The following is a 22,234-nucleotide window of genomic DNA, read 5'->3' as shown; positions in this document are numbered from 1 at the left end:
CGAGATGTTGTGCCGACACGGCACCGGCCGCGCACTCAATCTCGCCAAGTGGGGGAAACAAGCCAGGGAATCGGGTGGCCCCTGCTCGGGTACTACGTCATCTCACAGTAGCACTCGGCAGTCCACAGCCTTGCCTAAGTACCAAGCCAGCAAGCCTGCCAACCTGCCTATTCAGCTATTGTAGGCACGGAGGGAGTATTGACTATTTCTGCCGTCGCATTGACTTGAGTGAGGATGGGTGAGCTAATTAGCCTGGTAAAGCTACCAGCCCAGCAGCCACACGTCATCCTCCTCTAGATCGTGGCGCAAACTAGATCGAACAGGAGCTTGGTTTTGAGGGCATACTACTTAGGCTGGTGCCTCCTCGTCCATCTGCATGTAGCTGGTGCGGTTCGTGTATTCAGCCTTGCTCTCGCGACACCATTCAGTAGTACCGGTACTGTGTAAATATAAGCCAACACCATTCAAAGCTTATCGCGAACAGCCAGAGACTGCTCGTGGCGACAGCCAGCCAAGCGGCAAGGTCCTCCTCCAGCTGCAAAGATGATGGACATACTCCTCTCCCTCCCAATTCTATCCGTCTTCCTCGGGGGTAGCTTGACCTCGTGGTCGACCTCGCTGAACCTCCTCTTCTTCTACATGACCTGGTCCACCCTCGTGCTTTCCCACAACCCGCTCTACGTCGAGCTGTTCGGCACCCTGGCCATCCGACTTGTCTTCTTCCTGCTGCCCTCCCTCGTCTTCCTCCTCTTCGACACCCTCCTCCCGTCCCTGGCCGAGAGCATCAAGTTCGGCGGCTCGTCCGCCCTGCCCCCCCGCAACGCCCGCGCCCTCGCCACTACATTCCTCCTCGCGCTCCTCAACATCCTCCTCGAGACAGCCCTCGAGGCCGGCGCCAGCCTCGCCCTGACCTTCCTGTTCGGCCACGTGCCCTTCAAGACCACCACCACCCTCCCGCTGCCGTGGGCCATCCTCAAGCAGCTGGGCTGGCTGTACGTCTCCCGCGAGGCCCTCGCCTACTACCTCCACAAGACGGTCCTGCACTCGCACACCCACGCCTGGACCCGCAGGGCCCCGCTCAGGTCCTCCCGCGGCTGGGTCGCGAGGCAGCACTCGCGCTTCGCCCACTCGCGCCCCGCCGCGCCCTACAGCCTGGCCGTCGCCGCAGACCACCCCGTGCCGTTCCTGCTGCACCGCTTCGCCCCCGTCTACTTGCCGGCGCTGGCTGTGCGCCCCCACCTGCTTGTATACTTCCTGTTTGTGGGCCTCGTGACCCTCGAGGAGACACTCACCATGTCGGGCTATACCGTCGTGCCGGGCATCATCATGGGCGGCATCGCAAAGCGTAACGCGAAGCACTACGGTGCTGGCCACCGGGGACCGTCGAGCGGGAACTACGGCGCCTGGGGTGTGTTGGACTGGGGCTGCGGGACGGCCATGGGCGGACGTGACATCGAGGACGATGTGCGCGATGAGGCCGAAAAGCATCAGGTTCGAGAACGGGGCGAGAAGAAGGCGAATGACGCTGTTTCACTGGTCCAGAATGGACTTGATGGGATAAGGAAAGGAGGAAAGAAGGGCAAGAGAGGCGGTGGCGGTGATTGAGTGAAGCAAACGCCTGGCGACCTGCAGGGCATGAGAAGACGGAGCATGGAAAGGAAGGAAGGCACCGGACGGTGCTCGCTGGGGTCCGGGTCGTCTAAGCCGTTGTGCACATTGCTTGTTTACATATGTATTGTTCAGTTGTCTTTGTATCGCTGCTTCAGAGCCTGTTGGCTGCCATGTTTCTTCTAAGACCTCCTAGATACCCTCCTCACATGTAGTTACGCAGCGCCACATTCCAATTCAAACCTGCCTCCCATCCTAAAATCCCCCGTGCTCCGTGTCCTTAGATGCCAATCATATGCGTCGTCTATGAAACCGTCCCAAATCGACGTGGCCTCTCATGAGTCGATAACCCTATCACGTCCAGTTCTTTTTCCTTCTCAGCCAAGTGATGCTATCAGCGCCAGTCTGTACCCTCATTCCGATCCTGGCGTCGAGGACGAAACTTTCCCACGTCTTGACGTGGTCGAGGTACTCCTGGCTTTCTGCGACCTTCTTCCGCCGGAACCCATCAGCCTCTTCTGCTGCTGCTGGCCAACACTTCGGGTCGCAGGCTTCCTTCCAAGCCACTACTGCCATCTCGTAATGTGTGCATGGGAGGGTGTAGTCATCCTTCGTGGTGCCTTTGAATAGCATCCTGAAGACAAAGTCAGCGGCAGGCTCTGGGAATGATAACACAGCAACGAATCTCACCTGTCCTGATCCAGGTAGGGCTTCACCTTGGCCCTGGCGTCCTCGTAACGGCCCATGTTACTCAATATGGCGGACTCCGCGACCGCTTTGATGGCCGCCTCGTCCGGGATGGCCTTCATCTTCTCCACATGCTCTTTGCTTGCAGTGCACCTGTCCCAGCTCAGGTACGCCAGGGCCTTTCCAAACATCTCGTCCGACATGCGTTTGGAGCCAGACCAGAGATAGGTCATCTCCTCGGCGGGCGAGATACCGACCGCGTCGGCCAGATCAATACCGTACTCCTTGGCGCGGTCTTCCCACTTCTGGACCTTGCGGAGCGCAAAGACCTCGAAGGGCATCTGCCGGGCTAGGAATTTCTTCCTGCCTGCCGAGGCGGGGACCTTCCGGAAGTATTCCTCAGCAGCCTTCTTGTGCTTCTTGGCCTCCGTGGTTTCTCCTGCTTGCGTCGCATCGCGGTACATTTCGAGCTCCGCCGACGCGATAAAAAAGTAGTAGAGGCTGTGGCTCCAGTCGTTGAGCTCGATGCACCTCAGAAAGCCGTCGCGCATCGTCACCCAATCCATCATGAAAAGCGCATTGGTAGACAGCTCAAAGTTGCTGAGGGCTGTGACCTGGCGCATCTTGGAGTCACCGTTCGACTTGAGCATCGCCACTGCCTCCGGGACGCGTTGAGCGTTGGCAAGGTTTCTAGCCTCCTCAACTTTCCATATTCCGGACTCCGGGTATTGGGAGCGCATGCTTTGCAGGAGGGCGGAGCACTGCTCCTTGGGATACCCAATGATCTCGCCCTCGTCCGCGAGTTCCTCGACGTCCTTCTCGCAAGGGAGGATGTCTGCAAACGCGAGGATGCCATTATAATACCCCAATAGCACCAACCCGGCCACTCCCCCATTGACATTGTCAAATTTTGTGCTTTGCCACAGCATCTGAACACCGCGCTCACGGTCACCCTTGAAACCGATGATATACAAAAGCTTCGAAAAGGCTGGAGGGACCATGGAAATGATCAGCAACAGGATACCAAAACACATGTTTGCCCCACTGTGAACAAAGACGTCGACTGGGTTTGTGAAAATGGACGAGTCTGGGCCGGCCTGATCGAGGAGAGTCTGCCGGACTGGGCGTCGTTGCGGTGACCCGTTTCTTTCCTGAGAGTCCGGTGAGCCTTGCCTCGACGTCGGCAAGGACGTTGTGGCGTTCTCCAAGGCCAAGTCGCTCATATCCTTCTCGAGCACGGAACTTGGAGCAGATTTGCTGTTCACTCTCTTCAGGTGGCCGGCATATGCTGGAGGTGCCTGCGATTTCTCAACATCCTCCGGGGCGTCTACGAATTCCAGGTCGCTGTCAGACTCGAGGTTCTTCTGCTCCTCAACAGCCGAGTTCTGTTTCGAAGCATCAGGGTCGCTGGACGGTCCTCGTGCGGCGCCATTAAGCTTCCGCTCCGCGAAGATCCTCGATTCGGCCTCCATAATTGTGTCGAGTGCAATAAAGGCCTTGCGTAGCTTATAGAAGCCCTTGATGCCCTCGGTGAGACTCTCATGCATGACGGATATGATGGCACCCATGAGTTGTGCCTCCGCATTGACGAGCTGGTACTCGCTTCCTGGCGGGTAGATCTTGCTTGTTGTTTGAGGCCCTTGGCCATTGGGAGTGCTGGTACCCCTGAACCAGCCGCCGCCACCCTCGGCTTGCTTCTGTGCCTTCTTCATATCGGCCCAGGCCCGCGTCTCGCACTCAGCCAGGCGGTTGCCAGCCTCGGCCATGATCTCCTTTTCGAAGCCGAGAATGGACCTCATGAAGACTGCGATGCCGAGCCCGAGCTGGTGGAAACTGGACGAGTCCTTCCGCGCCTTGAGCTGTGCCTCGGCGCCGTCAATGTCGTCATTTACGATGCGGGCAGCCGCTTCCATGGCATCTTGCAGGTCGGATGCCTCGACGTCCCGGGGATCTGCAACCTGAGTGGAGCTGGCATTTTTGCTGGATGAGACGCTCAGTCTTGAGGAGTTGGCGGCAACGGAGCCCTTGAACCACGACCTCATGACGGGCAGTGTTGGTGAGCGATTTTTGACGAGTCTGGGTCCGTCCGCCCTGGCCTGCAGCAGCGAAGTTGTGGTGAACAGGGAGGGACACAATTGCCCAGATCGTACAGATACAGAGAAATGTCGAAAGCACGGTTGCAGCCGTGCAACTGTCAGCGAGTCGTTTTAAGAAGCCCGATGTAACAGTCAGAGGTGCGGAATGGAGCTCCGGGGGCGCTACTGTAACTAGAGTACTGTACGTAGAGCTGCTGGCTTTAAAGATAAACTTTCGTAATCGCCCCGGGGCTGCTAGTAAGGGTCCTGGGGCGGGCTGAGCGAGGGAATGGAATTCGGATGAATGTGCTCAGCCGTCTTCCACGACAAAGAACCCCGGAGTCTGGATCGCGCAGGAGTCCGGAGTAGCCAGTAGAACAACGGTGCCAAAGGACTCGCAGAGAGGACGAATCTCGCTGCCTCGCAGGTCAAAATGACGTATCAGGACCGGGCAATGACCAGTGGCAGTTGTGGACGCTGGCCTCGGCAGACAGACAAGACAAGACAGGACAAGACAGCCTTGTGAGGTGGATGCCGGGCTGGCTCTGACTCGCCTGTTGCAAGAGCGAAACAGGAACCCAGCCGGAGGTGGAGGGTGAAGGAAGTACGCTGTAGAAACATTCATCAGTTGGTCAGCGTGAGGGAAGAGACGAGCCACTTTTGTAATGCGTAACCCGTGCTCGGTCTCGGGCCCTTTATCCATGTCAGTCCCTGGACCTTTGCCAGAAGCGTGTGTTAGCTTCGGATCTTCTCCCATGGCGAGGCAGAATTCCCCTTCTTGGGGCTGCCCGGTAACTCCGGCCCCCGTCAGGCTGATGGAGAGGCGGTTGCTGACATGACACTTGCTGCAGCCAGCCTGCCAGCTTGGTAGCTTGGTGGCCTGGTGGCCTGGGGGCCCGGGTCCGGTCCTGCTTCCAGGCGGTGGTAGTCTATCTCCTAGCGTTACATCCCATCCAGGCACCTGCTACAGACGCTACTGGTGCTCCGTAGAGTAAGTACTTAGGTACCCAGACACCACTTACCAGCCACAGGCCGCGCCCGCGCCACACATTACGGCATCAGCAAGCAGCCTGGGGCCCTGTCGAGCTACGCTTCTGATCACAGCTCCCCTCCAGGCCATGCCATCTGCCCAGCTTCCACCCACCCTACCGACGTCCTGTTACCAGCGCAACTCTTCGCCTTTCATACCGTACACAGCACTCGCACCCGGCGCCCCCGAACGAATCCTCTCCTCGCCAGCCATTTTACGAGACTACCACCAACAACAATGGCATCATCACAACCCAAGAAGGACGACAAGCCGACGTCCAACGAGGCCAAGCCTGAGGAGACCCAGCAGAAGTCGGCCGCCGCCCTCGAGGAGGATGATGAGTTTGAGGACTTCCCGGTCGAGGGTATGCGCCAGCCTGCTCACCACGCCCCGCCTGCTATCCTCTGAGAGCACTTTCATGGCTGACCCCCCGTCCCCCCAAACAGACTGGTCCGTAGAGGATACCGAGGCTGCCAACAACAGCGAGACCAAGCACCTGTGGGAGGAGTCCTGGGATGACGACGACACGAGCGACGACTTCTCCCAGCAACTCAAGTACGTCAAGCCGCCGCAACCAATCAAGCCTTACACCCGGTTGCATGTATACATGCATCCGGCACGTACACCACCCCGCCCTTTTCCGCCCCGGGACATCTGCCCGCCCCCATCATTGTCCATGCGGTACAGCTAGCTGACAACTGTTCCTCACTCCACAGGGAAGAGCTCAAGAAGGTCGAGGAGTCCAAGCGCCGTAGATAGGGGACATGCGCCACGGGCCAGGCGACGACTCGGGAGGAACCGGGCGCACCAGCAACCTTTGCCGGAAAGCACGGCGGCGGCGGCTCGGTGAAGAGTGACAGTGAAGCTAGCACGACCTAGGAGATCGTCGGCTCAGAACACGGCACTCCCTCGGCGAACGGTGGTGATGGCGCTGCTGATGATTATGTTATGGTGGACAACCCACATGATGGGGCGCAGGCAGGAGAGTCTTAGAATCCGAACGAGCTCAGATTCTCGTCAAGGAGGCATTGGGCAATGATAACTTTCTTGAGTGTGCGGCCAGTGGGCACAGCTTGACACCATAGGGTACACTCGATGGCTACACTCGATGGCTACACTCGATGGCAAGCAGACGAAACATGACTTTAGGGATGGCTCATACGTACTCTCAAATCACAACAGGGCTTGGCGTTACAATAAACAACGTGGGACACATTTTACATTCTATTATGTTTACTTTTTACCCTGGAAGTCATCAAACTAAAGACTGGCCTTGTCCATCACCCGACCTGGCACTTTGCCGTGGTGGACCCAATGTGCCTCAGAGAATCTTCATTTGCTTGACAGGGCGGTCACACCGGGCAGCTCCTTGCCCTCGAGCAGCTCCAAGCTGGCACCGCCGCCTGTTGAGACGTGGCTGAGCTTGTCCTCGACGCCGTACTTGGCAGCTACGGTTGCCGTGTCGCCACCGCCAATGATGACGATCTTGCCGGCCTGGGCGCCCTCCACAGCGGCGTCCAGGGTGGCCTTGGTGCCACTGGCGAACTTGTCAAACTCAAACACACCGGCGGGACCGTTCCAGAGGATGGTCTTGGCCTCGGCGATAGCGGCCTTGTACAGCTTGACGGACTCGGCGCCGCAGTCCAGACCCATCCAGCCCTCGGGGATACCCTCCTTGTCCGTAGCGGTGCCAGTGTTGGCGTCCTTGTCGAACTTGTCGGCGGTGATAAAGTCCACGGGCAGGACGAGCTTGACGTTGTTCTTCTTGGCCTTCTCGACCAGCTGGGGGACGGTCTTGGAGCCGGCCTCGTCAAACAGCGAGTTGCCGATGGACATGTTGTCCAGGGTCTTCTTGAAGGTGAAGGCCATGCCGCCAGCAATCACGAGCGTGTTGACCTTGTCCAGAAGGTTGTCGATGAGCTGGATCTTGTCAGACACCTTGGCGCCACCCAGGATGGCCAGGAAGGGCCTCTGCGGGGACTCGAGGGCCTTTGCGAAGTAGTCCAGCTCCTTCTTCATCAGGAAACCGGCAGCCTTCTGTGGCAGGTCGACACCGACCATGGAGGAGTGTGCGCGGTGGGCAGTACCGAAGGCGTCGTCTGAGGCTGTTGTTAGTGCTCGGACTCGACACAGGTTGCCAGGATCATCAACTTACTGATGTAGACGTCGCCAAGCGCCGTGAGGCCCTTCCGGAACTCGGCAACCTTCTCCTTGTCCGCCTTGGTCTTGTTGCCGTCCTTGTCCTTGGCAGACCCCTCCTCCTCGATGTGGAAGCGGAGGTTCTCCAGCAGCACGACGCCGCCGCCCTCTGTCTTGTTTACGATGGCCTCGACCTCGGAGCCGACGCACTCGGGGGCAAAGGTGACAGACTTGCCCAGAAGCTTCTCGAGCTCGGGAACGACGGGCTGCAGGCTGTACTTGGGGTTGGGGCTCCCGTTGGGACGGCCGAGGTGGGACATGAGCACCACGGCCTTGGCGCCGTTCTCCACAGCATACTTGATGGTGGGGATGGCACCGGCGATACGCTGGTTGTTGGTCACCTTCTTGTCGGCATCAAGAGGGACGTTGAAGTCGACCTAATTTGTTTGAGCGTGCAAGTCAGCGTAAGATTCCAGAGCCAGATATTTTGGGCTTCGGCGTGCCCCCCCCCCCACCGAGCTTGAACTATCCGGGGACAGTCTGGAGCTCCAAGACAAGCTCTACATCTGTCGAGGCGGCCAATATGACCGGCGACTGGTTAAAAGCCCCGTTCAGGCCAGTCCCATCGGATAGAGAAGGCCAGGAGTAGAAGATGGCCGCGGCACATTGCTGAGAGAACAGTCAAAGCTTACCCGGATCAGGACCCGCTTGCCCTTCAGGTCGACATCGGTGATGGAGAGCTTGCTGGACAGAGACATGTTTGCGGCGTTAAACGGGGGTATCAATTGAACTCAGCAGAAAAGCTTTTGGTGACGGAGGTGAATAGAAGGGGGGTGTCAGTGAGCGAGAGGTCCGCAGGTAGATGTGTAGGGCTTGAGTACGGGCGATGTCTTGGTGGGAGGAGACGGCGGGAAAGGTTGGGTTTTGAAGGGCCGTTGGGTGGGGTGAGGGGTGCTATGGAGGGGCAGTACCTGAGCTCCCGGTGACGTGAGCTCTCCTGATCGTTCCATGCGCGATATTTCTCGCCGTTGAGTTGTCAGACTCAGAAGGTCCGATACCGTTTGACTTGGCAAATTTTTAGCCTTTGTATCTCGTGTTTTGAACATGCAATTCATCTAAGACAGGCTCTTGAGAGTGGATAAACAGTCGACACACAGAGCCAGGTTCTCGGCCTCTGAGCGACAGCCCCTGACAGAATAACCCAGAGCACGCCTGAACGTTGGCGTCAACACAGGGTTTTGCACCCGAACCTTGCTTGAAACTGTCGGACACTGCCTCGACCACGCACGTTCGCTTCGTCGCGAGGGCAATCCCCCGTATGCCGAGAAACGATACTTCGTATTTCTAGTACTTCAACGCAGTCCTATCAACGCCATAAAGTCGATCCAAAGTACAAAAGTACGGGAATCTCATCTTTGAAATCCCAGTAGACCAACGCCGCAAACAATGCCCGAGAAGCCCTCCCCCCGGCCAGATTCTATGTACGATGCACCACAACTGAGAGCACCGGGTTAAAAAAGAAAAAGGAAACCCTGTTTCGATCTCACGGGGCCATTCCTATTCTACTCCAAGCGAATGTTGTTGGGACTGAGTGCGGCTGGGTTTGGCTGTGTGGCCTCCTCGGCAGCGTTGGTGAGCGAAAGGTACGCAGTCCAGGCGATACCGACGGTAGACACGAAGGGCTAGACGAACAGCTCAGCAATCCGCACAGTGGCTTGAGAAGTGTTAACGGGGGAATGGCACTTACAAGCTGGAACTGGACAGGCATCAGACGGAAGTTGATAACCTGAACGGCAGGCCAGACTGCGTAGTTGGCCTTGAGAGTCGGCACGTACATGTCACGAAGCTTCGACATGACGGCACGACGGCCGCCACCCTCGGCAACAGTCATGACGGTGAAAAAGCAGGCAACACCTACGGCGTTGTTAGTACCATGCGCAAGGCCAGGCCAGGAATGAAGCTCCTCTCGAGATCATGCAACCATCTCCGCCGGGCAGTCGGTGTTGTTCACTGGAGGCACGTACCAAACGGGGCGAAGATGATCTGGTCAAAGGCGACCCTCTTCATAGCAGGCCCAAAAGCACTAGTCTTGGTGATAGGGAAGGTCCTCGACAGGAAGCTGAACCACTTGAACTGCAGGGGGGCCATGGCGAAACCGTACGCCATGAACCTTGTCAGGCGCTCGAAATCAAATGGCGGCGGCAGGGCCTTGGAACCGGGGATCAGCTCGCGCTCGGTAATCGGATCTTTGACGTCCAGTTCGTAGGCTGTCTCCCTCGCGCCCGGGGAAACGGGGGCCTTCCTAAGGGCGCGCTGGCGGACAGCGGTGATTGACTGTGCGACGGTGTCGGCGATACCTCCCAGGACGGCGTTTGTCACCATCATGGTGAGGACTGGGTACTGTCAGTGTGATTTCCCGCATTGAGGCCGACATTGTGGTTGGACAGGCCCAGGGGGTTGTAGCTGATGGGCGGGGTTCGCGGCGATGAATGGCACGGCTGGTACATACCCGGTCGTTCAGCATAGAAGGCATTGTACCTGGCGACGAGGCGAGCGACGAGGGTCATCTCGATAAGGAAGATGATGGCATGTAGGAGAGGCTATGCGGATGGATACGGAATAAACTGTCAGTCTTGAATTCCAATCCAAGGTTTTCTTTCAGAGGTTTGTGTTGATGGGAAATTGGGTAGAGGGTAGATGAAGCAGGACGGCAGGCAGGACAGCAGCAGGGTGAGCGCAAGGCGGTTGTGGTCAAAATGACGACAGCGAGTCAGAGACGCCAGTGCACCCAGACAGGAAGGAGACGGCCAGGGTAAGACATACGACACGGTCAAAGAGATATTTGCTGTTGATGGCGCGGGTGAAGCGTCGGCGTGTGAGTTCCCAAGTCATCTTGAAAGGAGGACGAGGTGGCCGGGCTGAGGTAGGATAATTAAAAAAACGAGAGCGGTCCAAGAGGCCGAGTATGACGAAGGCGTAGTGTCCTCGGGTGGATCTCTCGGGGGGCCGGGTTCAATGTTGGGCTTTGGCACCTTGGAACAAGTGCGTTCTGGAGGACCACAGTAATGATAAGCCGCAACAAAATGACGTCCCTACGGAGTAAGGAGTACAGTACAGTACTGCCTGGTCGATCTCCTGTGTGCTGCTGCTGGGCTTCCGCCTAGCAAAGCCACCTGTGCCGTTTCTGTCGCAGTCGCAGGCGCAGGCGCAGGCGCAACGGCGGGTCGCTCGATTCCCCGAGTATCAGACGGCGTCAGCGTGAGCGTTGAGTTGAGGTCGAGAGAGGATCCTGCCCCGAATTTCCTTTCGCTGATGGCGGCGACAGATTGCACAGGGTCGATGATGGTTACGGACGAGTGTGATGATTTGGGAGAGTTCTGAGTGCGGAGTTGATGGTCGTCAGTCACCTATGTCGGGCTGGCGGGTCACAGGTTGGGTGGCCCGCAAGCCAGCACATTTGGATGTGCGACCCTCTCCGTAACCGCCAACGGCTGTGCCACGCAAACCCCGTTTCGAATCTGCCCTGTGCCTCCAGCCGCTATCAACCACGGTGCGCTTGCGCACTCTAAAGTGCTAGGCGGCAAATCTGGCAACCCCTGATCGTTCACAGGGAGGTACTACATAGTAGGGTTGGAGACTCTTGGAGGAGCCGCATCCTACCGTCCCAGCGTCCCCAGCCCAGACAGACAGAGCACGCTGCGACATTACCAATAAATAACCCCCTACTGCGGGCGACCAGACGGCGTGGTGAGCACTGTCCCCAACTTGACACCCATCAGCGTGGCATCAGATCCAACCCCCTCTTGCCCCTCTCTCCTCAACCTCCCCCTCCTTCAAGAGGCCAAGACGAACACCCGTGGCTGGGTTGCAGTGCCCCGGCGCGCCTGTTAGCTCCAAACCGTGCACTCGGGGCACTCCACTCGCGCCCGAGCAGTCGGCACTCAGATCGTCCCACAGTGATGGCGCTCTCTCACGCTGACGTCTCCTTCGACTGCATGCACACTGCGTGCAGTCTCCTCGCCTATCTCTGTCACACACAACACTTGCATACGGGAAGTGGCTGTCTCTTATCTCCTAGGAACACAATGGGAACCAACCAACCTGTGGATACCATCAAGAATGTGAAGGGCTCGATAGGTTTCAGGGCCTGCTCAAGATATACCTCCCACAGGAGACTGCCGAGGGGCTTCATATCGGGGGCTGTGCAGGTCAAAGAGGGGGTTCCATGGGACTAGGACGTCGAGGGATAGGAGACACCTACCTCACAAACCGATATTGACCGAGCAGGCAGGCAGGCTCACATTTCTTTGGCCCATGCTGCGAATGCGCAATACGGCTAGCACGACGACTGGGCTCGCTATCTTGGGAATCTGGAAGGGATCGGCTGCTTCGGCGTACCTCCAGGGCCGGGGGATAATGAGGACGGCCCGGATACAGTCGACGCAGAGTCCCCGGACGGGGCCGCTGTCAGGCTCACGATCCTTCAGGGCCCTTCTTATGGGGCATATGCCATGGCAGAGCTGCCTTTCTTGGCCGATAGCCTCGGCCCCTCGACCCTGACTATGGACCGCAATCCTCGTCTCATCTCCCTTTTCTGTATAGATCCCGCTGTCGCCCATCAACCATCGTGCCATGTGCTATCCGTCCCTGCCGTCATGGGTTCAAGCTTGTTGGCGCTCGTGGCAATCTCCGCCCAGGGCGGAGAATTAAGCACCTGGGCAGCGCCGGTGGATGCAGCTTTTGTACCCCTGGTCCCTGGTCGGCGAGGGACTGCGGGAGATCATCTTCGGCTACATGGTCCCGCTCTGGCACACTTCGCGGACCAGAAGCCTAAAGCGGTGCTGTAAGACCGCGACACTCCTAAACCATACAGGAGGCGATGTCACTAGTAGGGAGATTAACGGCGCTTTTGCTCCTCATCCACGGCTCACGGCCAAGTCTGGACGTCCGCATCCTCGCCGTCGCCACCGGTGTCCCTCGATATAAAGACATCCACACCATGGCGTCTCTTGTCGTCAGGCTGGGATGAGCCGTTGTCTCTGCAGCCCACCTCTTCTCTCTTTCCCTGCCTTTTATCATCAGGCTCACACATTCTTTTGATTCGGGAATATGAAGTCCGCAACCTTCGCCGCGGCGGCAGCTGCCATTGCTGTCACACCTTTCGCCGCCGCCGGACTCGTTACAACCCGTGCTCCTGGTGCTACCTGTCGTTGTCTGCCGGGCGATGCTTGTTGGCCAACGAAGTTCTCATGGGATCGCCTGAACAGCACCGTCGGTGGCAAGCTGATTGCCACCGTTCCTATCGGCTCCGTGTGCCATGATCCAACATACGACGAGGCCGCTTGCACGGCTTTGCGCGACTCTTGGGTTCTTCCAGAGACACAGTGAGTTCACGTACATACAGCTACGAAGCGACAAGTCTAAGCCCAGTCTAGTTTCCCATCATCATCCTCCGTAATGCAGTCCTACTTTGCGAACCAGTCTTGTGATCCGTTCACAGATCGTAGCACCCCTTGTCAGCTGGGAAACTATGTCAGCTACGCCGTTGAGGTGACATCTGCTCAGGACATCGCGGAGACTGTCAAATTTGCGCGGGACAACAACATTCGCTTCCTGGTCCGAAATACTGGTCATGAGTAAGCGAGACCTCTCCCTCGCCTAACCTGTGGCAACTCCGTCTGACTGGTGTGAATCTAGCCACCTTGGCCGGTCGACCGGTGCAGGAGCCCTCGCTGCATGGACGCACAAGCTCAAGGAGATCACCGTGACCAAGTGGTCTGACGACCTCTGGAAAGGATCCGCAATCAAAATGGGTGCCGGAGTTCTCGGTTACGAGGTCACTGAGGTTGGCAAGACCGCAGGCCTTGTCGTCGTCGGGGGCGAATGCCCTACTGTCGGCCCTGCAGGTGGATACATCCAAGGTGGTGGCCATTCGGCCCTAACAACTAACTTCGGTATGGCCGCCGATCAAGCTCTCGAGTACGAGGTGGTCACCGCAAACGGGTCGATTGTCACTGCCTCCCGTACTAAGAACGCCGACCTCTTCTGGGCTCTGAGTGGAGGTGGCCCTGGCACGTTTGGTGTTGTCGCCTCTGTCACCGTTCGAGCCTACCCCGAGGCACCCATCATTGGGGGCGTGGGCTTGCAGACCGCGGCCTCTTATACTACCCAGGACAAGTGGTGGCAAATGCTGGATGCTTTCCATGGACTACTCCCAGGCATGACCGATCAGGGCGCTATGGTTGTTTTCATTTACGGGAGCTCCGTCTTTGCTATCAACCCTCTGACGGCCTACAACAAGACCGCCGAACAGGCACAGGCTATTCTCAACCCATTCCTTGACGTTCTTGCCAACCTATCCATCCCGTACGCCCTGTCTGCCACCAACTTCACAAGCTACCGCGATCACTACAACCAATGGATGGGCCCTCTTCCATACGGCCACGTCGAGGTTGAGTCCTACAATTTCGGGTCCCGTCTAGTCCCTCGCGATATCCTCGCCAACTCAGACTCTCGCGCCAAATACATCGCTGCCATCCGCTCTGGTGCCGACAATCATGGGGTGCTTGCCGCGGGAACAGCCTTCAACGCAAGCGCCCCTGCTGGCGTCTCCAACGCTGTGAACCCATACTTCCGCAAAGCCACCCTCCACGTGCAGTATTCAACGGCATGGAGCAATAACCCAGCAGACTGGGACAAGATGCTCGCAGATCAAAAAGCCATGACTGACGAAATCATTCCACCCATTGAGGCAGCGACTCCGGGAGGAGGCAATTACATCAACGAGGTCGACTTCAACATCGCCGGCTGGAAAGAGAAGTTCTTCGGCGGTAACTATGGTCGCCTCCTCCAGATCAAACGCAAGTGGGACCCTGCAGGCTTGTTCTACGCGCTTAAGACCGTGGGCAGTGATTCCTGGACTGTTGCCGCCAACGGCAGGATGTGCCGCGCATAATGACCAGAATATGAGGATAATATAGCGCTTTCTAGTTTTCAATGCAGATACTTAATGAAGATATACATAGTAATTACTCGCCTAGACTGTGTTGTAGACCGTCCTCTGAGAACAACCTAGTAGAATGTAGTTAGCATCAATGTCGCATGTGAAATCACAGCCGGTGCAGGCGGCGAACAAACGTTTGAAACAAGTCTCAGCATATAAGCCCACCTGGGCAGGTCATCGCTACCTCATATAAGGGCAATTAGCCATGCTAGTGAAACGGCTCTGATGAGCCGTAATGTCAGCCTTTTCTCAATTTCCATAAGCTTAGGTGTAGAGCATTGGAGGTTTCTCCAGCACGTCGCCGAAGTAAAATGGGCCAAGGCTGGAACTATGCATCTGGGGCCACACGGTTGCTTTGCTGTTCCATGTGCATTTCCAAGAAACAACAGTACATTCAGATTCGGTTTTGACGGCGCGAATAAGCCACAGATCAAGATGGATCTTTGAACAACGAATATAGGGAAGGGAGTGTACGGTCTATTTGATATCCCAATGATACCCATAGTGAGTCTCTATATGTGTTCTCAGTACATACTCAGGTAGATATGGAGCTCGGTGAAGCCGACTAGTCGCACCATTGAAGAAGTAAGAACCACCAACACTTTCACAAATAGAAGCCTCTCGACAGTTGAAAACAATTCAGGGAAAGCAAAGCACAGCTGGGCAGACACTCTGACATCCGGCACTACAAACATGTCTTAGCTGCATCATTATATGGCCTAATGGCTCGCACAGGCCGGACGACAGTGCACAAGGAAAAGACAATGCTCTCAACCTCAATGATGAAATGTCCACATCTTGGAGCATCTTCCTGGTAACCAGGTGCGTGAGCTATCGCGTAAATCGTGAACTATCAACAGAGAACTAGTAGGCCTGACGCAAGGACAAAGCCTTTGCGAGATACCTCCAGTGCCACAGACCCTCTGGTTTAAGAGGCCGATATCGACCTCAGATCAGTCACCTCAGCTATTGCTACAGGGCATGGAACAACCTCAAGCACACCCACATGAATCTAGTGTCACCGTCCGGGGCATTAACTCATGTCAACCTCATTAATACGATCCTTCGTCTGCCCTTGGTGAATCATCAGAAGGATGATCAAGCGGCTTGAAATCACCGGCAGTTCCGACAGAAGTCAAGATCAAGAAAAGCGCTGGGTACGCGAACAGACTTGAGGAATAGGACGTAACTGTAAAGTGGATAGGATCAAGAGAATACTTCAGGGGCGATTTCTTAGCTGGTTTAGTGGTGTGGTGTGTGGTTTCGTTCTTAATCCGCATACAACCGAAGGCGTATGACATCGGAGCAAATGCGCTCACGTCATGCAGTACAGTGAGCAATTCTCCAACATCCAGCGGTTTTTGTGTCTTCTTCTGTAAAAGAACACATGCTGATATCAATTCAGAGTCGCTAGTTGAATAGAGCCCAACTGATTTCCCAAAGTTCCTCGGAATTGTTACATACGTAGTTCTCCACCGGATCGAGCTACTGGTTCGCAGATCAGACTCCCCGAACCAGATCGAGTTCTCGTCGGCTAGTGGAAGATGCCACTGATCACCGAATCTCATACATCAGTGTCTAGACCGGGTGACCGCAATACAGGTGCGTCCATCCCATCATTGACCCGATTGGTTCTGGTCGTGGAACGGTAGAGGTCTGGGGCTCGCTGCTGAAATGCAAGCCAAGGCTTCCAACCAGGATAGGCTCGTCGCCTAGGTCTAGCGCGTAGATGATCGCACCCACAGACTCTCTGGGCAAATTACGGGTTTCGTGAGACTAGCTGACTACCCCTAGGCATATCGGTGAGAAGATTGTCATACTTTCTCTGGAAAGCAAGGTCTCGTGAGCGGCCCCCTCAAGTCAATTGTTTGAGAGTAATATCCGTCTGCTGCTTCTCTCCAAGTCTCACCGACGCATCAGAGTATAAATCATCTCGCATATTAGTATCCAACGGACCGAATGCTATACCACAAAGCGGGCAGTCGCTGTTGCACCACAGCCACCTTGCATCACAGCCGCATCTCGGCGCGCCTAAGAAGCAACACCTGATTGGGTCCTGTCAGCCCTTCTTAGACGATCAATATCGGCTCGGAAGTCGGCTGACTACCGTAACCGGCTCTTATATGCCTTGAGAGCGGGAGTCGGTGTCTCTTATTAACATCATCTCCAGGCCTTTTCTGACAAAGACATGATGGCGTCCAGATGTATAGTCAGGTGTTCACACCAACGGATGATGCTTCGGGCCAAGGATTGGACTAATAACACACATGCGCACACACACACTAAATTACTTCAGTCGGATGTCCCCGCGCTGGTTTCCTTCGGTGAGGAATCGCCTTTGCCTGCCTGTCCTATAGGCTTCCTCCCCGTGGAATGACCTTCTGTAATGACACCAGTGACCTAGATTACATCGGACGGAGTTGTGAACCGTACCTAGGTACATATGTCTTGCCTGACTGGTTCGTCTGATCTTGTTGCATTGTCGTTCCTGCGGTGCCAGCTCTACTCCGTAATAAGCGTCAGTATGACAGGATCCACCAGTGACTTATACGAACTGCTGAGCTGGATGTAATAAGACCGGAAGGCCCTTGAACTAACCTTCTCTGGGAGCCAATTATGGCAACACCCAGTCAGAGGGATTACTGCTAAGACTGTCGATCGCCCGACTTGCATCCAACATCCTTCGGACTTCATTTTCTGGGCGATGTGAGACCACCTCCGGTCTAAGCAAAAGTCTTGGCAGCCGAGAAACTTGCAGTAGAAGAAGCATTTTACTCCATATCCTTCCCGACGACTTCTGCTGATCATTCAAAGTTAAGCTAATGGATCACCGAAGGGGAAGTTCCGGACTGTATGGATAAAGTAGGGAACATTGGAGGCTATAATACCTACAGCTCGTGATTTCAAAAAAGTGTCGATTATTTGAATGCATCACATACATCGGTGTTTTAGAGGCTTGGAAGGCAACCAAAAGACAATAGATTCTACAGACACCTTATTTTCGTACGATATTGGACTAAAACCTTTCTCCTAGTACCTCGGAACTTTGTTCAAGCGATCACCATGGTTCGTTTTGTTCACGAGACAGTCTCCGCCCAGGAGCTCAACGGATCCTCTACCCACCCACAAGTGCTAGCCCTCGGGCTCCCACGGTGCGCAACATCGTCCCTGCAAGCGGCCCTCGAGACTCTTGGTTTCACCCCTTGCATGCACATGTAAGCATCACTTTTCACCTTTTACGGATCCCCGTCTTTCACCTTTTGGAATGTTCTAGAATACAACACTTTAGGACCCGTAGCAGGACTAACTTCACCACTAGGGCGCATGTCCAACCCAGTGCCGAGCGGCAGCGCCTCGTCACAGCTGCCGCCCAGGAGAAGGACACGACGAAGCGCCGCAAGATACTCAGCCAGCTGTTCGCAGGCTTTGCCGCCACGGCAGACTTCCCCTCCATCACCTTTGCCGACGACCTGATGGACCTTTACCCTGACGCAGCTATCGTGCTAAATGTGCGATCTGGCGGCGCAGCTTCTTGGTATACCAGTTTCTCGGAAGGGCTGCGCTTCTTTGACTCCTGGCTCTTCTGGGTCGCTACCTTCCTCGTTAGGTCTGACAGGGCCATGATGGGTATGATGAAGGCTGTGGATGACCTATATATGGAGAGATGGGGGTTGACGTTCCGCGACCAGCCGATCTACGATAAGCACAATGAATGGGTGAGAGATGAGGCCAGGAAGAGGGGTAGGAAGATTCTTGAATTCAAGGCGGAGGATGGTTGGCAACCCATCTGCGAATTATTGGGCATCAAGACTCCGCGGACCCCATATCCAAGGATCAATGACCAGAAGACCATGAAAATGGTCAAACGCTTTATAATAGGTAGAGGTCTACTTCACTGGGTTGGGTTGTTCGTCGTTCTCTGGGTGATGATGCACGTTGGAGTGATGCTTCCGCAGTCTGGAGTCTCGTTCGTCAAGGCGGAAAATGTCTAGGTCATAGAGAATACATACCTAGGTAGTGTGGGTGGTAAATAGACATGAAATTAAGTTTTGCTTTTTTTGTTTTTTTATAGGTGGTTTTACTTCTATTTCGTATACGTCCAAGAGCATACATGGCGCCTTCATATGGTAGTAAGCGCTCAAGACCTAGTGCTTAAAAGGATATGATATCAATAATAATAGTTATAATATGATAGCACTTATAGCCTCAGCCTTACGATGTATAGATAAAGCTAAGGGGCACTGTCTTGACGACGGCGTTGGCGCCGCAGTTCTTACTAAACCTTGCCTAATGTCTACCTGGGCACACTTCAGGGTTAGCAGGACCAATCTCCGAGTTACGAGCAGGGCCATTCGACATCCAACTGTCTAAAAGTGCTCGGGAAGGACAATTTGAGATAATTATTCTTGATTTGGACTGCTTTCTGTTGTATATTTCAAAATCTTGGGCTGTAAAGTTGGCGCCCCAAGCAGATATCACAAAGGCAGTGAGTAACCATGTGACGAGGGCCATTGGAACGGTTGGTTCGTAGTGGAGCAACAGAGAGAAGATGAAGAGCCAACACACTTCCCCAAAGTCACAAAGAACTGTGACACAAAACCCCACCGTATGATTCACTTGGTTCACTGGTAGCCCTCCACTGATCATGCCTACTCCATCTGCATTCTTTCAAAACTTCCACACTCTTACCCGCAGAACAACTTGAGCCCTACTACTCAGTCCCCCAATCCATACTTAAGCAGGATACCTCACGCATGATGTCGTCTCTGACCTTCTTGTCGCTATTCTTCAGCCTTGTAGCTGCGAACTTGGGCTCGTACCAGAATTTCACCTTTTCCTGCGAAAGCATCTACTCCTTCGGCGAGGAACACAGAAATATCAGCGCTGTCTGCTCCCGGGATGCTGTCGTCTCACTCCTAGATCTAAACGACTGTATTGGCAATGTCCAAGGCCAGCTCGTGGTATGTTCTCAATTATCGTGCTTGACTACCGAATCTGGTTCTGACTGACAGGCTGGCAGTGCTCCAATCACAAGTATCTCAGCACTTGTTGGGACTGCACCTTCACCCAAAGTGCTATTCACGAGCCCGCATGGATGGAGTGCAGCTGTGACACAAACTATGGCATATACTCTCGGGTGGCGAAGAACCTCAGTAAGATAATTTCCATTTCCCCTAGCTCCCGCTTTGTGGTAGTATTGATCCAACCTGCAATTAACACATCTATTTTCTGCTGGTAGACGACTGCGTGGGCAACGACCATGGCCAATTGAGATGCTAGCGCAAATTTAAGCAAGCATAACGGTCGCTAGAACAGTCTTGGTGGCTGGCGACCTTGGAACTCTGGGAGATAGAAGAAAGGCTTAGCATTTTTTGGGAAGTTTGCAATTGAAGTTTTAGACTAAGTTGGCGAGGCCATCTTCATTCATCCTCATTCAACGATAACCCTTGATGTATCAGTCAGAACGAGTTCATGTGAGCCCGCTCCTCAAATTCCATACACCAAAAAGCAATCTCATTCTTGGCTCAAAATTCTGGTGCGTACTGGTAAGGACTCGGTCGGGGGTCCCAGACCAACGGCACCCTGGAAGATCTTGTCGCCGAACAGTGCCGGCCTCATCCCACTGTCTCTTCCACTATGAACAATTAGCAGTAGGCATTTGAGTGGATAGAGACGGTTACTTACTGCTGTTGATCCCAATCCTCCAAGGCAGTAATCACCTCCACCTCCCTAATGGAAAGTACCAGAGTCATCTTGAGCTCCACCATCGCGAGTTCCATGCCTATGCAGCTCATGGGGCCCCACTCAAAGGGACGCCAGGCATATTTGGCTTCGTCCTTGATATGCAGTGGATCCCCTGCAGGTGCCTCCCACCGCTCAGGGAGAAACTCTGTCGCTCTAGCAAACATTTCTGAGCTGTATTGCATGCAGGCAACTCCGGTAGTGACAATAAAGCCATCCATGGGATATTCCACGCCGTCGTTGCTCCGCACGGTGTAGCCTGGGTGCCCTTTTCGAATGCTCGCTGCCACGGGGCAAAGGCGCAGGGTTTCCTTAATCACTGCGGTAGTGAAGGGCAGGGAGTTGAGGAGGTGTGGGGAGTGCCGTAGAATGTCACCTGCCTGGGTTGGATCGGTTCCAAAGACGCCGTCATGCTCATCCCTGAGCCGAGCAAGTGCATCAGGCTTTTTGTGGAGGAAGTGATAAGCAAAGCATATATTGATGGCTGTCGTGTCGTGGCCCGCAAACAGGAATTGCTTGGTTAGCCCTACTACATCCTCGATAAACTGTCCGCTGGGCTCAGCTCCTGGGCTTTCCAGCTCAACCTCTTTGAGGGCGAGGTCAAGGACTGTCCTCTGTGACGCCGAGTCCTTCACGAGGGTATGCACTCTCATGTGCTTCTGTATATGTGGCAGCACCACGCGTCGCAATGTACGGTGGGACTTCCAGAGGGAGAGCTGCCAGAGGGGGTTAAGACGCTTGTGAAGACTTGCCCAGCTCTTGAATACGAGATGTTGGCTTATTATGCGAAAGGCCTTCTGCATCTCTGTCGGCCCATTTACCTGCTCCCCTGGGCTGAAATCTCTACAGACGTATGTCAGCTCCGAGTCGGACTTGATGGCGAGCAGCAAACTCACAAAACGATCCTACTGATAATGTCAAATGTCAGATCAATTGCCAGTGGCAACAGCTGGAACACCTCGCCCAGTTTCCCATCTTCGCCGGCGTTTTTCTTCAAGCGGTCCACAAAGATCAATACTTCGTCGATAATTTGACCTCCGGCGACATGGGACTGAAGGTTCCGGGCACTGAAACCTGGGTTCAGTCTGGCGCGCCAACGTTTGTGGTCATCTCCATCGAAAGCGAAGAGGTTTCGAGGACCAGACATAGTCCATGCCAAATACTTTCCCTGTTCGTGACGGATGGGGAATCGGTCTGCAGTGACATTCTGGCACATTACAGGATCTATTATGATTGCGACCGGGTCGCTGCTGAACGGCCAGAAATCCAAGTAGATGACGGGTGGACAACTAGTCAACTTGGGGAAGTATTCCTGCCAGTTCATGACTATATGCCGGGTTGCATAGGTGCTCGCGGAGTCTTTGGGATACAGCTCGCGGACGCGTTTGAGAAGCATGAGGTGTCCTTTACATGTTGGAACCAGGAAGTCAGCATTTAAATAAGAAGCCATACCTCCACAAGAGGCACGGCTGCCTCTATTTCCCTCGGTAGTTCAACATACCTAAAACGAGCGAGTGCTCGGGAGTGATAGCCTACAGCCTGTTAGCCTTCTCGCCTTCCGCCGAACGGGCGCATTTCCTTACTATGCCTTCACTTTGAAGCTTTCGAAATCTAGTCCGCACACGCCAGCCATTGTACAGAAAGAGACCAAAACGGACAGCCAGGATGAGTACAACGAGGTTCATCAGACGGCTGGGTAAGTCGGCCCACGAGACCGCGCGCATTTCTTGGTTAGCCGCCATGGTGAGGGATCAAAGATGGAAGAACGATCGAACAGTGGTAGTCACATCTGGACTGGAGTGTCATGTTCAGGTCTCTGGGGTCGATAGTCCATTTATTTCTCCTTGAAGTTTCCCCGCTCCACGAATGTGAGTTTTCGAACTTGGCCCGGGCGTCGACTGGTTGCAACCGCACAACCAACACCACGATAAAGTGGGTGGTGCTCCACCA

The 22,234-nt window shown here is 55.0% G+C and overlaps 9 protein-coding genes across 9 annotated transcripts; 5 read left to right on the top strand and 4 right to left on the bottom strand.

Moving 5' to 3' along the window:
• Positions 1-213: 213 nt before the first annotated feature.
• Positions 214-5,069, bottom strand: KVR01_002485 (uncharacterized protein). The gene is made up of 2 exons (XM_044781394.1): positions 2,299-5,069; positions 214-2,242 (listed from the first exon to the last, which is right to left on the bottom strand). Exons 1-2 carry the CDS (start codon positions 4,335-4,337, stop codon positions 1,963-1,965), a joined length of 2,319 nt encoding a protein of 772 aa, XP_044647500.1. The 5' UTR covers positions 4,338-5,069; the 3' UTR covers positions 214-1,962.
• Positions 544-1,605, top strand: KVR01_002301 (uncharacterized protein; the record flags this gene model as incomplete). Its single annotated transcript, XM_044790886.1, has 1 exon — positions 544-1,605. One exon carries the CDS (start codon positions 544-546, stop codon positions 1,603-1,605), a length of 1,062 nt encoding a protein of 353 aa, XP_044647316.1.
• Positions 5,070-5,637: 568 nt separating the features above from the next.
• KVR01_002903 (proteasome regulatory particle lid subunit SEM1) lies at positions 5,638-6,159 on the top strand (the record flags this gene model as incomplete). The annotated part of the gene is made up of 3 exons (XM_044794840.1): positions 5,638-5,764; positions 5,847-5,955; positions 6,117-6,159. 3 exons carry the CDS (start codon positions 5,638-5,640, stop codon positions 6,157-6,159), a joined length of 279 nt encoding a protein of 92 aa, XP_044647918.1.
• Positions 6,160-6,732: 573 nt separating this feature from the next.
• KVR01_003675 (phosphoglycerate kinase) lies at positions 6,733-8,297 on the bottom strand (the record flags this gene model as incomplete). Its single annotated transcript, XM_044781722.1, has 3 exons — positions 6,733-7,499; positions 7,556-7,976; positions 8,232-8,297. 3 exons carry the CDS (start codon positions 8,295-8,297, stop codon positions 6,733-6,735), a joined length of 1,254 nt encoding a protein of 417 aa, XP_044648690.1.
• Positions 8,298-9,101: 804 nt separating this feature from the next.
• KVR01_003703 (uncharacterized protein) lies at positions 9,102-10,431 on the bottom strand (the record flags this gene model as incomplete). Its single annotated transcript, XM_044783715.1, has 5 exons — positions 9,102-9,221; positions 9,287-9,453; positions 9,564-9,932; positions 10,049-10,139; positions 10,363-10,431. 5 exons carry the CDS (start codon positions 10,429-10,431, stop codon positions 9,102-9,104), a joined length of 816 nt encoding a protein of 271 aa, XP_044648718.1.
• A 591-nt stretch (positions 10,432-11,022) lies between these two features.
• Positions 11,023-14,557, top strand: KVR01_002698 (uncharacterized protein). The gene is made up of 2 exons (XM_044792122.1): positions 11,023-13,175; positions 13,237-14,557. Exons 1-2 carry the CDS (start codon positions 12,997-12,999, stop codon positions 14,492-14,494), a joined length of 1,437 nt encoding a protein of 478 aa, XP_044647713.1. The 5' UTR covers positions 11,023-12,996; the 3' UTR covers positions 14,495-14,557.
• A 2,259-nt stretch (positions 14,558-16,816) lies between these two features.
• Positions 16,817-18,566, top strand: KVR01_002428 (uncharacterized protein). Its single transcript, XM_044782940.1, has 3 exons — positions 16,817-16,866; positions 16,947-17,757; positions 17,862-18,566. Exons 2-3 carry the CDS (start codon positions 17,606-17,608, stop codon positions 18,532-18,534), a joined length of 825 nt encoding a protein of 274 aa, XP_044647443.1. The 5' UTR covers positions 16,817-16,866; positions 16,947-17,605; the 3' UTR covers positions 18,535-18,566.
• A 733-nt stretch (positions 18,567-19,299) lies between these two features.
• On the top strand, positions 19,300-19,822 carry KVR01_002326 (uncharacterized protein; the record flags this gene model as incomplete). Its single annotated transcript, XM_044794015.1, has 3 exons — positions 19,300-19,503; positions 19,563-19,695; positions 19,782-19,822. 3 exons carry the CDS (start codon positions 19,300-19,302, stop codon positions 19,820-19,822), a joined length of 378 nt encoding a protein of 125 aa, XP_044647341.1.
• A 234-nt stretch (positions 19,823-20,056) lies between these two features.
• Positions 20,057-22,059, bottom strand: KVR01_002227 (uncharacterized protein; the record flags this gene model as incomplete). Its single annotated transcript, XM_044786781.1, has 5 exons — positions 21,868-22,059; positions 21,786-21,816; positions 21,181-21,688; positions 20,228-21,127; positions 20,057-20,177 (listed from the first exon to the last, which is right to left on the bottom strand). The coding sequence occupies exons 1-5, from the start codon at positions 22,024-22,026 to the stop codon at positions 20,057-20,059; spliced, it is 1,719 nt and encodes a 572-aa protein (XP_044647242.1). The 5' UTR covers positions 22,027-22,059.
• Between the last annotated feature and the right edge of the window lie 175 nt (positions 22,060-22,234).

The sequence above is a fragment of the Diaporthe batatas genome, assembly GCF_019321695.1.
Source record: "Diaporthe batatas strain CRI 302-4 chromosome Unknown Contig00003, whole genome shotgun sequence".
Taxonomy (NCBI): Eukaryota; Fungi; Ascomycota; class Sordariomycetes; order Diaporthales; family Diaporthaceae; genus Diaporthe; species Diaporthe batatas.
Note: the sequence above shows the minus strand (reverse complement) of the source record. Positions and strands in the feature narration are given on the sequence as shown.